Below are 16,215 nucleotides of genomic sequence, written 5' to 3' on the forward strand. Positions count from 1 at the left end.
AGCCTCCGCCACTTCCTCTGGCAGCTCATTCCATACGCGTACCACCCTCTGCGTGAAAAAGTTGCCCCTTAGGTCTCTTTTATATCTTTCCCCTCTCACCCTAAACCTATGCCCTCTACTACTGGACTCCCCGATCCCAGGGAAAAGATCTTGTCTATTTATCCTATCCATGCCCCTCATAATTTTGTAAACCTCTATAAGGTCACCCCTCAGCCTCCGATGCTCCAGGAAAACAGCTCCAGCCTGTTCAGCCTCTCCCTGTAGTTCAAATCTTCCAACCCTGGCAACATCCTTGTAAATCTTTTCTGAACCTTTTCAAGTTTCACAACATCTTTCCGATAGGAAGGAGACCAGAATTGCAGGCAATATTCCAACAGTGGCCTAACCAATGTCCTGTACAAACACAACATTACCTCCCAATTCCTGTACTAAATATTCTGACCAATAAAGGAAAGCATACCAAACGCCTTCTTCTCTATCCTATCTACCTGTGACTCCACTTTCAAGGAGCTATGAACCTGCACTCCATGGTCTCTTTGTTCAGCAACACTCCTTAGGACCTTACCATTAAGTGTGTAAGTCCTGCTAAGATTTGCTTTCCCAAAATGCAGCACCTCACATTTATCTGAATTAAACTCCATCTGCCACTTCTCAGCCCATTGGCCCATGGTCTTATACATTTCTATAAGATCTCCCCTCAGTCTCCCACACTCTGAACAAAAAAGCCCTAGCTTGTCAAACCTCTTCCTGTAACTCAGGCCGTTGAGTTCTGACAACCTCCTTGTAAATTTCTTCTGCACTCTTTCCAGTTTAATAACATCCCTCTTGGTGACCAAACATGCCTCATTCAAGATGACCAGATCTAAAATAAAAGGCCTCACTGAAATCCATATCGTCTACATGGATCACTTCACTCTCATCAACATTCCTGGTTACTCTCATACACAAACCCATGCTGACTGCTCCTAATCAAACCCTGTCTTTCCAAATGCATGTACATCATATCTCTCAGAATCTTCACAAGTAATTTTACCACAAATGTTAGGTTTACTGGTTTACAGTTCCCAGGTTTTCCTTTGCAGCCCTTCTTGAATAAGGATGCAACATTCACTACTCTCCAGTCTGCCGGGTCTTTGCCTGTGGTTAACAATGATGCAAAAATATCAGCCCGAGCCCCTGCAATTTCCTCTATGGCATGTTGCAGGGTTCTTGGATATATCTGTTCAGGAGCAGAAGATTTATCCAGCTTCTACATCCTAATCCATTCAACACTTCCTCCACTGTGATGTGGATTATGTCCAAGATATCACCACTACCTTCCCCAAGTCGTCATGTCTTTCTTCACAGTAAACACAGAGGAGAAATATTCATTGAGGACCTCACCCATCTCCTGTCTACACATACATGTCCACTTTGGTCCTTGATTAGTCCTATGCTCTCTCTAGTTAGTCTTTTTCCTTTAATATATTTAAAGAATTAGATTACTTACAGTGTGGAAACAGGCCCTTTGGCCCAACAAGTCCACACCGACCCGCCGAAGCGCAACCCACCCATACCCCTACATTTACCCCCTACCTAACACTACGGGCAATTTAGCATGGCCAATTCACCTAACCCTGCACATTTTTGGACTGTGGGAGGAAACTGGAGCACCCGGAGGAAACCCATGCAGACACAGGGAGAACGTGCAAACTCCACACAGACAGTCGCCTGAGGCGGGAATTGAACCCGGGTCTCTGGCGCTGTGAGGCAGCAGTGCTAACCACTGTGCAACCGTGCCGCCCACAAATTAGATTTTTTATCCAGCATCACCCTAATCGTCACAGCCAAGCATATCTCATGTTCATAGAGCTTATAGAACATAGAACAGTACAGCACAGTACAGGCCCTTCGGCCCACAACATTGTATCGATCTTTCATACTACTCTAAGATCAATATAACCTATATACCCTTCATTGTACTTAATTCCATGTGACTATCCAAGGGTCGCTTAAATGTCACTAATGTCTCTGACTCTACTCCCACTGCTGGCAGTGCATTCCACTCACCCACCACTCTCTGTGTAAAGAACCTACCTCTGACATCTCCCCCAAACCTTCCTCCAATTACTTTATAATTATACCCTCTCATTATAAACATTTCCGCCATTGGAAAATGTCTCTGGCTATCCACTCTGTATCTTTCAACATCTTGTGCACGCTCTACTGTCACCTCTCATCCTTCTTCGCTCCAATGAGAAAAATCTTAGCTCCCTCACCCTTTCTTCATAAGACATGCCCTCCAATTCAGGCAGCATCCTGGTAAATCTCCTCTGCACCCTCTCTAAAGCTTCCACATACTTCCTATAATGAGGCGACCAGAACTGAACACAATATTCCAAGGGTGGTCTAACCAGGGCTTGATAGAGCTGCAGCATAACCTCGTGGCTCGTAAACTCAATCCCCCTGCTAAGGAAAGCCAACACACCATACACCTTCTTAACAAACCTATCAATTTGTGTAGCAACTTTGAGGGATCTATGGACAAAGACCCCAAGATCTCACTGTTCATCCACACTGCCAAGAATCCGTCCTTAAACCTGATATTCTGCACTCAAATTTGACTTTCCAAAATCAATCATTTCACACTTTTCCACATTGAACTTCATGCTACTTATCAGCCCATTTCTGTATCCTGTCAATGTCCCATTGCAACCTACAACAGTCCTCCACACTATCCACAACTCCACCAATCTTAATGTCATCAGCAAACTTACTTAACCACCCTTTCACTTCCTCATCCAAGTCATAGAACATAGAACATTACAGCACAGTACAGGCCCTTCGGCCCTCATTGTTGTGCCAACCTGTGAAACCAATCTGAAGCCCATTTAATGTACACTATTTCATTTTCATCCAAATGTCTATCCAATGTCGGAAAGTTGGTGAGTCTACTACTGTTGCAGGCAGTGCGTTTTATGCCCTTACTCTTCTCTGACTAAAGAAACTGCCTCTGACATCTGTCCTATATCTGTTACCCCTTAATTTAAAGCTGTGTCCCATCATGCTAGACATCACCATCTGAGGAAAAAGGCTCTCACTGTTTGCCCTGTCTAACCCTCTGATTATCTTATATGTCTCAATTAAGTCAACCTCTGAACCTTCTCTCCAATGAAAACAGCCTCAGGTCCCCCAGCCTTTCCTTGTAAGACCTTCCCTCCACGCAACATCTTAGTAAATCTCTTCTGAACCCTTTCCAAAGCTTGCACATCCTTCCTATAATGTGGTCACCAGAACTGTACACAATACTCCAAGTGGGGCCACACCAGAGTTTTGTACAGCTCCAGCATGATCTCATGGTTCCAAAACTCAATCCCTTTACTAATAAAAGCTAACATACTGTATGCCTTCTTAACAACCCTATCAATCTGGGTGGCAACTTTCACGGGTCTATGTACATGGACACCAAGATCCCTCTGCTCATCTATACTACCAAAAATCTTATTACCCCAGGACTCTGCATTCCTGTTACTCCTTCCAAAGTGAATCACCTCACACTTTTCTGCGTTAAACTCCATTTGCCACCTCTCAGTCCAGCTCTGCAGCTTATCTATGTCCCTCTGTAATCTACAATGTCCTTCAGCACTATCCACAACCCTACTGACCTTATGTCATCCACCTACAACGCCCTTATCCAGGTTGTTTGTAAACATGACAAATGGCAGATCCTTGCGGTTCCCCACTAGGGAACTCCAGGAGAACTTTTCCATCAACCACCACCTTCTATCTTCTTTCAGCTAGCCAATTTCTGATCCAAACCGCCAAATCACACTCAATCCTATGCCTCCATATTTTGTGCAATCGCTTATCATGGGGAACCATATCAAATGCCTTACTGAAATCATATACATCTCATCAACCGTTTTACCCTCATCCACCTGTTTGGTCACCTTCTCAAAGAACTTAAGTTTTGTGAGGCATATCCTAGCCTTCATGAAACTGTGTTGACTATCCCTAATCAACCTATTCCTTTCTAGATGATCATAAATTGTATCTCTTATAACCTTTTCCAAAACCTTACCCACAGCCGAAGTAAGACTCACTGGTCTATAATTACCAGGGTTGTCTCTACTCCCCTTCTTGAACAAGGGAACAACATTTGCCATCCTTCAGTATTCTGGCACTATTCCTGTAGACAATGACGACATAAAGATCAAAGCCAAAGGCTCGGCAATCTCCTCCCTGGCTTCCCAGAGATTCCTATGATAAATCCCATCTGGCTGGGGACTTACCTGTTTTTACACTTTCCGAATTGCTCACACCTCTTCCTTGTGAACCTCAATCCCATCTAGTCTGATCACCTGTATCTAGTATTCTCCTTGAGAACATTTGTTTCTTTCTAGCGTGAATACTGACGAAAACTATTCATATAGTGCTTGACCTATCTCCTCTGACTCCATGTGCAACTTCCCACCACTATCCCTGATCGGCCCTAATCTTATTCTAGTCTTTCTTTTATTCCTGATATAGAAAGCCTTAGGGTTTTGCTTGATCCCATCCACCAACGACTTATAATTAAATGTTTTTAACTAAATTGTGCAATTCTACTAAAACAAGTCAGGCCTTGTAGGTTTGTGTGATGGCAGAACATAGAACAATACAGCACAGAACAGGCCCTTCGGCCCACGATGTTGTGCTGAACATTTGTCCTAGCTTAAGCACCTATCCATGTACCTAACCAATTGCCGCTTAAAGGTCACCAATGATTCTGACTCTGCCACTCCCACAGGCAGCGCATTCCATGCCCCCACCACTCTCTGGGTAAAGAACCTACACCTGACATCCCCACTATACCTTCCATCCTTCACCTTAAATTTATGTCCCCTTGTAACACTCTGTTGTACGTGGGGAAAAAATCTCTGACTGTCTACTCTATCTATTCCCCTGATCATCTTATAAACCTCTATCAAGTCACCCCTTATCCTTCGCCATTCCGATGAGAAAAGGCCTAGCACTCTCAACCTATCCTTGTACGACCTATTCTCCATTCCAGGCAACATCCTGGTAAATCTCCTCTGCACCCTCTCCAAAGCTTCCACATCTTTCCTAAAATGAGGTGACCAGAACTGCACACAGTACTCCAAATGTGGCCTTACCAAGGTCCTGTACAGCTGCAATATCACCTCACAACTCTTGAATACAATCCCTCTGCTAATGGACGTTAATACACCATAGGCCTTCTTACAAGCTCTATCCACCTGAGTGGCAACTTTCAAAGAGCTATGAACATAGACCCCAAGATCCCTCTGCTCCTCCACCTTACCAAGAACCCTACCGTTAACCCTGTATTCCGCATTCTTATTTGTCTTTCCAAAATGGACAACCTCACACTTGACAGGGTTGAACTCCATCTGCCACTCCTCAGCCCAGCTCTGCATCATATCTAAGTCCCTTTGCAGCTGACAACAGCCCTCCTCCCTATCCACAACTCCACCAATCTTCGTATCGTCTGCAAATTTACTGACAAACTCTTCGACTTCCTCTTCCAAGTCATTAATAAAAATTACAAACAGCAGAGGACCCAGAACTGATCCCTGAGGAACTCCACTTGTAACTGGGCTCCAGGCTGAATATTTACCATCTACCACCACTCTCTGACTTCGACTGGTTAGCCAGTTCTCTATCCAACTGGCCAAACTTCCCACTATCCCATGCCTCCTGACTTTCTGCATAAGCCTACTATGGGGAACCTTATCAAATGCCTTATTAAAATCCATGTACACTACATCCACTGCTCTACCCTCATCCACATGCTTGGTCACCTCCTCAAAGAATTCAATCAGACTTGTAAGGCAAGACCTACCCCTCACAAATCCGTGCTGGCTGTCCCTAATCAAGAAGTCTTTCCAGATACTCATAAATCCTATCCCTCAGTACACTTTCCATTACTTTGCCTACCACTGAAGTAAGACTAACTGGCCTGTAATTCCCGGGGTTATCCCTATTCCCTTTTTTGAACAGGGGCACAACATTCACCACTCTCCAGTCCCCTGGCACCACCCCCATTGACAGTGAAGACGAAAAGATCATTGCCAATGGCTCTGCAATTTCCTCTCTTGCTTCCCACATAATCCTAGGATATATCCCGTCAGGCCCGGGGGACTTGTCTATCCTCAAGTTTTTCAAAATGCCCATCACATCTTCCTTCCTAACAAGTATCTCCTCTAGCTTACCAGTCCGTTTCATACTCTCCTCTTCAACAATACGGTCCCTCTCATTTGTAAATACTGAAGAAAAGTACTCATTCAAGATCTCTCCTATCTCTTCCAACTCAATACACAGTCTTCCACTACTGTCCTTGATCGGACCTATCCTCGTTCTCGTCATTCTCATGTTTCACACATACGCATAAAAGGCCTTGGGGTTATCCTTGATCCTAACCGCCAAAGATTTTTCATGCCCCCTCCTAGCTCTCCTAGTCCCTTTCTTCAGCTCCCTCATGGCTGTTGTGGTTCTGTTCGCCGAGCTGCAAGTTTTTGTTGCAAACGTTTTGTCCCCTGGCTAGGCGACAACATCAGTGCTCTGGAGCCTCCTGCGAAGCTTCGCAGGAGGCTCCAAAGCACTGATGATGTCGCCTAGCCAGGGGACGAAACGTTTGCAACAAAAACTTGCAGCTCGGCGAACAGAACCACAACAACGAGCACCCGAGCTACAAATCTTCGCACAAACCTTAATCCCTCCTGGCTATCCTGTATCCCTCCAACGCTCTGTTTGAACCTTGTTTCCTCAACCTTATGTAAGCCTCCTTCTTCCTCCTTACAAGACATTCAACCTCCCTTGTCAACCAAGGTTCCCTCACACGACCGTCTCTCTCCTGCCTGACAGGTACATACATATCAAGGACACGTCATATCTGTTCCTTGAAGAAGTTCCACATTTCAACGACATCCTTCCCTGACAGCTTATGCTCCTCAGATCCTGTCTTGCAGCATCGTATTTACCCTTCCCCCAATTGTAAAACCTGCCCTGTTGCACACACTTATTTCTCTCCATAACCAAGGTGAAAGTCACAGAATTGTGGTCACCATCACCAAAATGCTCACCCACTAACAAGCCCATCACTTGTCCCGGTTCGTTACCGAGTACCAAATCCAATATGGCCTCCCCTCTGGTCAGACAATCTACATACGGAGTTAGAAAAGCTTCCTGGACACACTGCACAAACACTGCCCCGTCCAATCTACTTGATCTAAAGAGCCTCCAATCAATATTTGGGAAGTTGAAATCGCCCATGACTCCTACGCTGTGGCTTCTGCACCTTTCCAAAATCTGTTTCCCAATCTGTTTCTCCACATCTCTGCTGCTATTGGGGGGCCTATAGTAAACACCCAACAAGGTGACTGCTCCTTTCCTATTTCTGACTTCAGCCCATACTACCTGCAAAGGCAGATCCCCCTCGAACTGCCTTTCTGTAGCCATTATACCATTTCTAATTAGCAACGCCACACCCCCTCCTTTTTTTTACCACCTTCCCTAATCTTACTGAAACATTGCAGAGCCGTTGGCAATGATCTGACACATAAAACTTAAATCCATGTTTTCATTGATGAGCATACATCTCAAGTTATTCAATAGCCAGCAATGACACCAGACTGCCTAAGAAACCTACAGGCCCATAAAAGTTAAATAAACCAAACCGGCAACGAGAGGTGCTAACAAAGCTAGGAGAGTTGTGAAAGCTCGGAATCCTGCTGGAACGTGTTCTCTACTAATAGTAAGCAGCAGATTGAGAGTTAATTATTGTAATTAAATGGTGCTGTTCCCCCGAATAGTAATCAAATATTCTTAATTCAATTACACTTTACAATTATTTCTATTCTTTCGATCATTGGTGATCAAGTGTGTGCATTTATGCAGCACACAGAATGCAATAAAATGTTCCACTGTGGTGCACTGGAGCATTTAAAAAAAAGACCATAACAGATAGGAACAGCTTTGTAATTATTCTGATAGAAGCTTAGCACGGATACTTTCAACTTAAGTTTCTCCCTCTCAAACTGAATTCTGTATTATACCATGTTCTGGCAACTGTTTTCTTGGGTATCAATTACTCTGAGATCATTTATTAAACCTGTCTGAAATGATCAGATGACCCTAAACATAAAGAGCTAAATTTTAAAGAGGGGGAAAAGAGATGGAGAGGATAAATGGAGGGAACACAAAGGCTCAGTCAAAATGGTTACCATGGTGCAGCATGGCGTAGTTCCTCAATGCTGAAAATGTGTTGCTGGTTAAAGCACAGCAGGTTAGGCAGCATCCAAGGAACAGGAAATTCGATGTTTCGTTCCTTTGCTGCCTCACAGCACCAGGGACCAAGTTCGATTCCACCCTTGGGCTACTGTCCATGTGGAGTTTGAACATTCTCACCACGTCTGTGTGGGTTTCCTCCAGGTGTTCCGGTTTCCTCTGACAATTCAAAGATGTGCATGTTAGGTGGTTTGGCCATGCTAAATTGCCTATAGTCTCCAGATGTGTAGGCTAGTTGATTAGACATGGGAAATGCAAGGTGGCAGGGGTAGGGTGGGATGCTCCTTGAAGGGTTGGTGTGGATTTGATGGGCCAAATGGCATACTTCCTCACTGTAGGGATTCTAGGATTCAATTAAATCAGGAAAGGGCACCAAGCTAGAAATGGAGAAAACAAATATGTCTGAAAATTGTAGAAGAGATGGGAGGTTAGGAGAGTGGGAAAGGTTATAGCAAAATATAACCAACTGAAGGTAATGTAAATTGTCTGACCACAGATCTCAATGTAACTGCCTCACCCCTTCATACTACTGGGGTCACCCTCATGTGCTACCTACCCTTCCCTCTTCCCAGTCTGATCCCTGCAAGCTGACTTGCTTGGTGGGAATGCTCCTTTTGGTGATTCCTCCTTTTCAAACTCACTTAAGATCAACTGGTGATACAACAAAAACTATGCCTGTGTGCACACTATGTGAATTGTTTGCATCATTTTATGTATAATTGCAATACCCACTCCATTAGGAGGGTTGGAGGTTCTAGGAGAAAGGGAGGATTGCAGATGCTGGAGATCAAAGCCGAGAGCGTGGAGCTGGGAAAGCACAGCAGATCAGGCAGCATCCGAACAGCAGGAGAGTTGACGTTTTGGGCATAAGCTCCATACCCGTTGAAGTGCTTGTGCCTGAAACGTCGATTCTCCTGCTCTGAGGGTTGGAAGTTCTAGTCTGAATCTCTATACTCCTGAGTAGATAAACTCCACTGCTAAAACCAAATGAACTTCTATGCTTCAATATAATTAAAAATATAAAATTGAAGTATAATAAAATAATGACAGAATATGATTTTAAAATGAAGTCAGTATCACGTGTGTGCATTTTGGCCCAATAGTCCGAAGCATTTCATATTATTTTTCGCAAAATGTGGTTATATTTACTGTCTAACCTTGGTTAGGAACAAGTGAGGGCTGCAGATGCTGGAGATCAGAGTCGAAAAGTGTGGCGTTGGAAAAGCACAGGAGGCCAGGCAGCATCCGAAGAGCAGACGAATTGACGTTTCCGGCATTCCTAAGGAAGGACTTATGCCCAAAACGTTGCTTCTCCTGCTCTTCAGATGCCTTTCATGTCTACCCATGGTTGCCTGGGAAGGCAATTTTAAAAAGTAGTGCTGTGACATTTTCTTTGAATCGCTGGGTGATGTTGTTTCCATACTGAAGACGAGTAGGAAATTCCATGACCTATGATGAAAAAAGTGATATATGCCAGAGTCAGAATGGGTGTAACTTGTGGGTAGGTTGTGGTGAAGGTGCCACTGCCATAGTGTTGCTCTTATTGGTAGAAGATAAAGGTGAGAGAGACCCCGTTGATCCTGTAAAACTCCAGCAGTGCACCCTGTTGATCATATATATTGTAACCACAGTGCTTTAGTGGTGGAGGAGATGATTTTTGAGTTTAATGACCGGGGCATTGTGAATGAATCATCCTGGATGCTGTTGAGCTTCTTCAGTTTTTGCCTTTGCAAACATTCATATGTATGGTGAGTATTCTATGACAGATCTGATGAATCTTTGGAATGGAACAGGAGATAAGCTGCAAACGACCGGCACCACTCTTGGAGCCATGGTGTTGATATGGCTAATCCATTGCAGCTTCTTGATGTTGCAAGTTCAGTAAATTTGATGTCGAAGTGAGATGGTTGGGACTTCCCTTTTTGGAAGTAGTCATTACCTTTTCTAAACATTTTTGTAGAGATGTGAATGTTGCCAGCAAAGCTGGTATTTGCTGTCGGCAAAGCCGGTATTTGTTGCCCACGAACTGTTTGGCTCTCAAGATCATTTCAGAGATCAAGAGATTAATCAAAATCAAAAATATTTCAACTATAATAAACCTACTGGTATTTACCTCCAATTTTTACTCCTGAACCCTAACTTAAAGAGGGTATGTTAGCCATTTTCCTATCCTGTGAGATGTTTCCCAAATTTAATGAACATTAAGACAACTGAATATTGAAAAACATAAAATGGGGCTAGGTTGTCAATTTGTTGGATTCATGTCATTGTCTAGTGAAACGAGTCATTTAAAACATAAACTTCTCACTCTTATAAGAAGGTAAATTAAAATGAATTTCGCAGACAAGTAGCAGTTGGAATTAGTGTGCCTGATAACAGGTTTGGTGGTCATTAACTCACATTTATTCAAGTAATCTGAGAGTGAAACATGTGGGTTTACTGGTGATTGAGATTAGAGTACTTATTATACATTGTAACTGTGCATCTGTGGAACACACTCAGATCTGCCTGCCATTGATTTTCTACAGTCCACTGTTAATCTTGATCGAGGGCACACAAGTCTTCATTTTCCTGCAGCAAACAGAGTTAGATTAAAGGAGTTATGAATAATTGTGAACAATTTTATGACAATATATTCCCATCAGAGAACCAAATCTATATTGGGAATTGTAGCACAGCTTTTCATTAACTTCTTTTGCTCAAATACATTTCAAATCATAATTAATGGATTGCATTGTCCATTACAACTTTCTGCCTCAGTTCTGTAAAGATAAAATGCACAATTGTACTGAGTTTTCAGTAAATTTTCTCAGCATATATTTGCACAATTTCTAAGTCCTGATCAAATGAGTTCAGGATCAAAACCCAAGCTTACTCCATCACCAAGTGCTTCAAAACATTTTTAGTGTACATATTTTCCTCAGTCACACTTTAACATCGTACAACACACAGAATGTTCAATTAAACTTCCTATACCAGCCTCTTAAGCTTTATTTTAATACAACTACAACTGCTGTAGACTATTGGAAGGATGTTGTGAAACTTGAAAGATTTCAGAAAAAATTTGCAAGGATATCGCCAGGTTGCAGGTTTTGAGCAATATGGAGAGGCTGAATAGGCTGGGGCTGTTCTCCCTGGAGTGTTGGAGGCTGAGGGGTGACCTTATAGAGGTTTATAAAATCATGAGGGGCATGGATAGGGTAAATAGACAAGGTCCGGGTGAGGGGGGGTGAGAGGGGAAAGATTTAAAAGGGACCTGAGGGGCAACGTTTTCAAGCAAAGAATTATGTGCGTATGGAATGAGCTGCCAGAGGAAGTGGTGGAGACTGGTACAACTACAATATTTAAAAGACATCTGGATGGGCACATGAATAGGAAGGGTTTAGAGGGATATGGGCCAAGTGCTGGCAAATGGAACTCGATTAATTTAGGAAATCTGAATGAAGAGGGCTAAAAGGAGTCATGAAATATTTTTAGCAAACAGGGTTAAGGAAAATCCCAAAGCCTTTTAGTCGTGTATAAGGAGCAAGAGGGTAACGAGAGAAAGGGTTGGCCAACTCAAAGATAAAGGAGGAAAGTTACGTGTGGAGTCAGAGAAAATGGGTGAAATTCTTAATGAGTACTTTTCATTGGTATTCACTGAGAAGAGGGACATGACGGATGTTGAGGTTAGGGATAGATGTTTGATTACTCTCGTTCAAGTTGGTATTTGGAGGGAGGAACTGTTGGATATTCTAAAAGGCATGAAGGTGGACAAGTCCCCAGGTCCAGTTGGGATCTATGCCAGGTTACTGAGAGAAGCGAGAGAGGAAATAGCTGGAGCTTTAACAGATATCTTTGAACACAGATGCGGTCTCAGGGGACTGGAGAATCGCTAATGTTGTTCCCTTGTTTACAAAGGGAAGCAGGGATAATCCAGATAAATAGAGACCGGTGAGCCTGATGTCAATGGTAGCGAAGCTGCTGGAGAAGATACTGAGGGAAAGGATTTATTCCCATTTGGAAAATATGAGCTTTATCAGTGATCGGCAACATGATTTCTGCAGGGAATGTCATGCCTTACCAACTTATTAGAATTCTTTGAGGAAGTTACAAAGTTGATTGATGAGTGAAGGGTTGTGGATGTCATAGACTGCTCCTCGGATGCTGCCTGAACTGCTGTGCTTTCCTAGACTCTACATGGACTTCAGTAAGGCGTTTGATAAGGTTCCCCATGGTAGGCTGACAGAGAACGTGAAGTCGCCTGGGGTCCAGGGTGTACTAGCCAGATGGATAAAGAACTGGCTGGGCAACAGGAGACAGAGAGTAGTAGTGGAAAGGAGTTTCTCAAAATGGAGAACTGTGACCAGTGATGTTCCACAGGGATCTGTGCTGGGACCACTGTTGTTTGTGATATACATAAATGATCTGGAGGAAGGAAGAGATGGTCTGATTAGCAAGTTTGCAGATGACACTAAGATTGGCAGAGTAGCAGGTAATGAAGGGGTCTGTCAGAGAATGCAGCAGAATATAGATAGATTGAAGAGGTGGGCGGAGAAATGGTAGATGGAGTTCAACCCAAACAAATGTGAGGTGATGCATTTTAGAAGATCCAATTCAAGAGTGAACTATATGGTAAATGAAATAGCCCTGGGGAAAATTGATGTACAAAGAGATCTGTACATCAGGTCCATTGTTCCCTGAAGGTGGCAACACAGGTTGATAGAATGGTCAAGAAGGTATACGGCATGCTTTCCTTCATTGGACAGGGTATTGAGTACGAGAGTTGGCAGGTCATGGTACAGTTGTGTGGGGTTTTGGTTCAGCCACATTTGGAATAATGCGTACAATTCTGGTCACATTACCACAAGGGTATGGATGCTTTGGAGAGGTGCAGAAGAGGTTCACCAGTATGTTGCCTGGTATGGATGGCACAAGCTATAAAGAGAGGTTGAGTAGATTAGAATTGTTTTCATTAGAAAGACAGAGGTTGAGGGGATATCTGATTGAGGTCTACAAAATCATGAGAGACATAGGCAGGGTGGATAGCAAGAAGCTTTTGCCCAGAGTGCAGGACTCAATTACTAGTTCAAAGTGAGAGGGGAGAAGTTTAAGGGAGATATACATGGAAAGTTCTTTATGCAGAGGGTGGTGGGTGCCTGGAATGTGTTGCCAGCGGAGGTGGTAGGGGCGGGCACGATAGTGTCATTTAAAATATATTTAGACAGATACATGAATGGGCAGGGAGCACAGGCATATAGATCGTTATAAAATAGGCGACAGGTTTAGATAGAAGATCTGGATCAGTGCATGCTCGGAGGGCTGAAGGCCCGTTCCTGTGCTGTAATTTTCTTTGTTCAGCATGGACGAGTTGGACCAAAGGGTCTGTTTCCATGCTGCACATCACTACTCTATGTTGTTGCCTATATCCATTCAGTTTCTAAAGCCTAATGTTATATTCTCTGATTTCTTTAACCTTCCATTCTATCAATAAATTGTTTAGAACTGTCACTACAAATCAATCCTTAACAAAAACTCCTACTTATATCAGACATTTCCTGTAATAAAGTATCCCAAGGTTCATACATAGGAACATAGGACTTAAAAGCAGCAGATGGCCATTTAACCCTTTGAGCTTCTGCCACCATTTAATAAGATCATCACCGATCTGATTGGGGTCTCATCTCCACTTTCCCATCAATTAAACATCTAACGGGGCACCAAATAAATTCAAAGGCACAGCCTATACCACCTCCTGGGGAAGAAAATTTCATATACTGACATCCTCAGGGAAAAAATTCTCTTCAACTCTGTCTTAAAAGGGAGGCCTTTTATTTTGAACGTGTCCCCTAGCTTTTACCACACTTAACTCTAAATACCCTCCAAGTTTTTATTTCAATATGAAACCCTCTCATTATTCAGTGGGTATAGACCTAGCATTATAAGCCCTTCATCCCAGGAATGCACCAAGTCAATTTCCACTGAACTGCTTCTTAAGCAATTACATCTTTCTACAAATAAGGAGACCCAAAACTGACCACAGTACACCAGACAGGGCCCTACCAACACCCGTACAACTAGAGTAAAATTTCCCTACTATTATCTTCCATTCTTTTGCAATAAATGATCTTCCATTTCTCTTCCAAATCACTTGCCGAATGCACATACTACTTTCATAATTTGTGTAGCAGAACATCCAGATCCCTCTGTACACAGAACTGACTGAGGTGCTTCTGATTTCCAGTGTCTGCACGTCTTTCGTGTTTTTTGCACATTATTCCAAATGTGACCTAACGAAAGTTCTATACTGCTGCAACATGACGAGAATTTTTATACTCTCTATACGCTGACTGGTGGAGGTAAGCAGAGCAGAGGTTTCTTGACCATCCGATCCACTTCCAGGGAACTGTGGACCTGTATGGCTAATTCCCTCTATGTGTTGATGCTACTAAGGTTTCTGCCATTTATTGAATACATCCCTTCTGCATAAGATCTCTCAAAATGCATCACCTTGCATTTGTCTGAATTAAACTCCATCTGCCATTTCTTTTCTTGAGTCTGCAGTGTATCTATAGTCTTGCTGTATTCTGTGGCAACCATCCTCATTATCCACAGTTGCCCCAAACATTGTGTTGTCTGCAAACTTACTCATGAGGGCACCTACATGCTCCTCTAAATCACTACATACATTATAAACAACAGGAGTTCCAGCACTGATTCCTGTGCAACACCACTGCTCACAGATCTCTAGTCACAAAAACACCCTTCCACTGCTCCTCTCTGACTGCTGTGACCAAGCCAGTTCTCTATCCATCTTACCAGCTCACCTTGGATCCCATGTGACTTTTGTATCAGCCACCATGAGGGAAGGGACCTTGTCAAAGTCCTTTCAAAAGTAAGCATAGACAACATCTACAACCCTGATCTCATCAATCATTTTTGTCACTTCATCAAACAATTTTGTTTGTGAGTCACAACCTTCCCAGCGCAAAGCCACGCTGCCTATTACTGACAAGTCCATATTTTTCCAAATATGGTCATCCTTCTATAGAAAGAATGTTGTTTAACCTGAGAGGGTGCAGAAAAGATTTACCAGGATGTTGCCGGGAGGGTTTGAGTTATAAGGAGGTTGAATAGATTGGGGCTATTTTTCCTGGAGTGTCACAGTCTAAGGGGTGACCTTATAGAGGTTTATAAAATCATGAGGCGCATGGATAGGGTGAATAGCCAAGTTTTTTTTCCCAGGGTAGGTTAGTCCAGAACTAGAAGGCACAGATTTAAGGTGAGAAGGGAAAAATTAAAAGACCTGAGGGGTAACTTTTTCACGCAGAGGTTGGTGCGTGTATGGGATGAGGTGCCAGAGGAAGTGGTGGAGGCTGGTACAATTACAACATTTAAAAGGCACCAGGATGGACAAATGAATAGGAAGGGTATGGAGGGATATGGGCCAAATTCTGGCAAATAGGACAAGGTCTGGTTGGAATAGTTGGTCAGCACAGACAAGTTGGTCCCAACGTTCTGTTTCCATGCTGTGTGACTCCATGACTCTAAATGTGAGGAAATCCTAACCCTAAGAATCTTCTCCAATACTTTCCTGCCACTGACATCAGGCTCACCAGCCTGTAATTTCCTGGATTATCCCTGTTGCCCTTCTGAAAGAAACAATGCTGGCTACTCTCCAGTCCTTTGGGTATTTCCTGTGACTAAATGGGTTACAAAGATTTTGTATGAGCCCCAGCAATTTCCTCACCTACCTCCCTCTGATTCTGGGATAGATCCCATCAGGTGTTGGGAACTTGTCTACCTTAATGCCCTTTAAAACACCCAACACTTTTTTTAAAATGCTGACATGCCCTAGAATATCAACATATCCTTCCCTAGATTCACCAAGCTTCTCCTTTGTGAATACTAATATATTTGTTAAGGACCCACTTCCTCCAGCTTCATACA

The 16,215-nt window shown here is 43.2% G+C and overlaps 1 protein-coding gene across 1 annotated transcript in view; it reads right to left on the bottom strand.

Annotated features, from left to right (window-relative positions):
• Positions 1-10,679: 10,679 nt before the first annotated feature.
• LOC132817309 (desmin-like) overlaps positions 10,680-16,215 on the bottom strand; it is a 167,015-nt gene continuing 161,479 nt past the window's right edge. The window contains exon 9 of the mRNA XM_060827720.1: positions 10,680-10,857. Within this exon, the coding sequence (XP_060683703.1) occupies positions 10,822-10,857 (36 nt within the window). The 3' untranslated portion in view covers positions 10,680-10,821. The remainder of the gene's footprint in view (positions 10,858-16,215) is intronic.

This window comes from Hemiscyllium ocellatum, chromosome 7, assembly GCF_020745735.1.
Source record: "Hemiscyllium ocellatum isolate sHemOce1 chromosome 7, sHemOce1.pat.X.cur, whole genome shotgun sequence".
In the NCBI taxonomy this organism is placed as follows: domain Eukaryota; kingdom Metazoa; phylum Chordata; class Chondrichthyes; order Orectolobiformes; family Hemiscylliidae; genus Hemiscyllium; species Hemiscyllium ocellatum.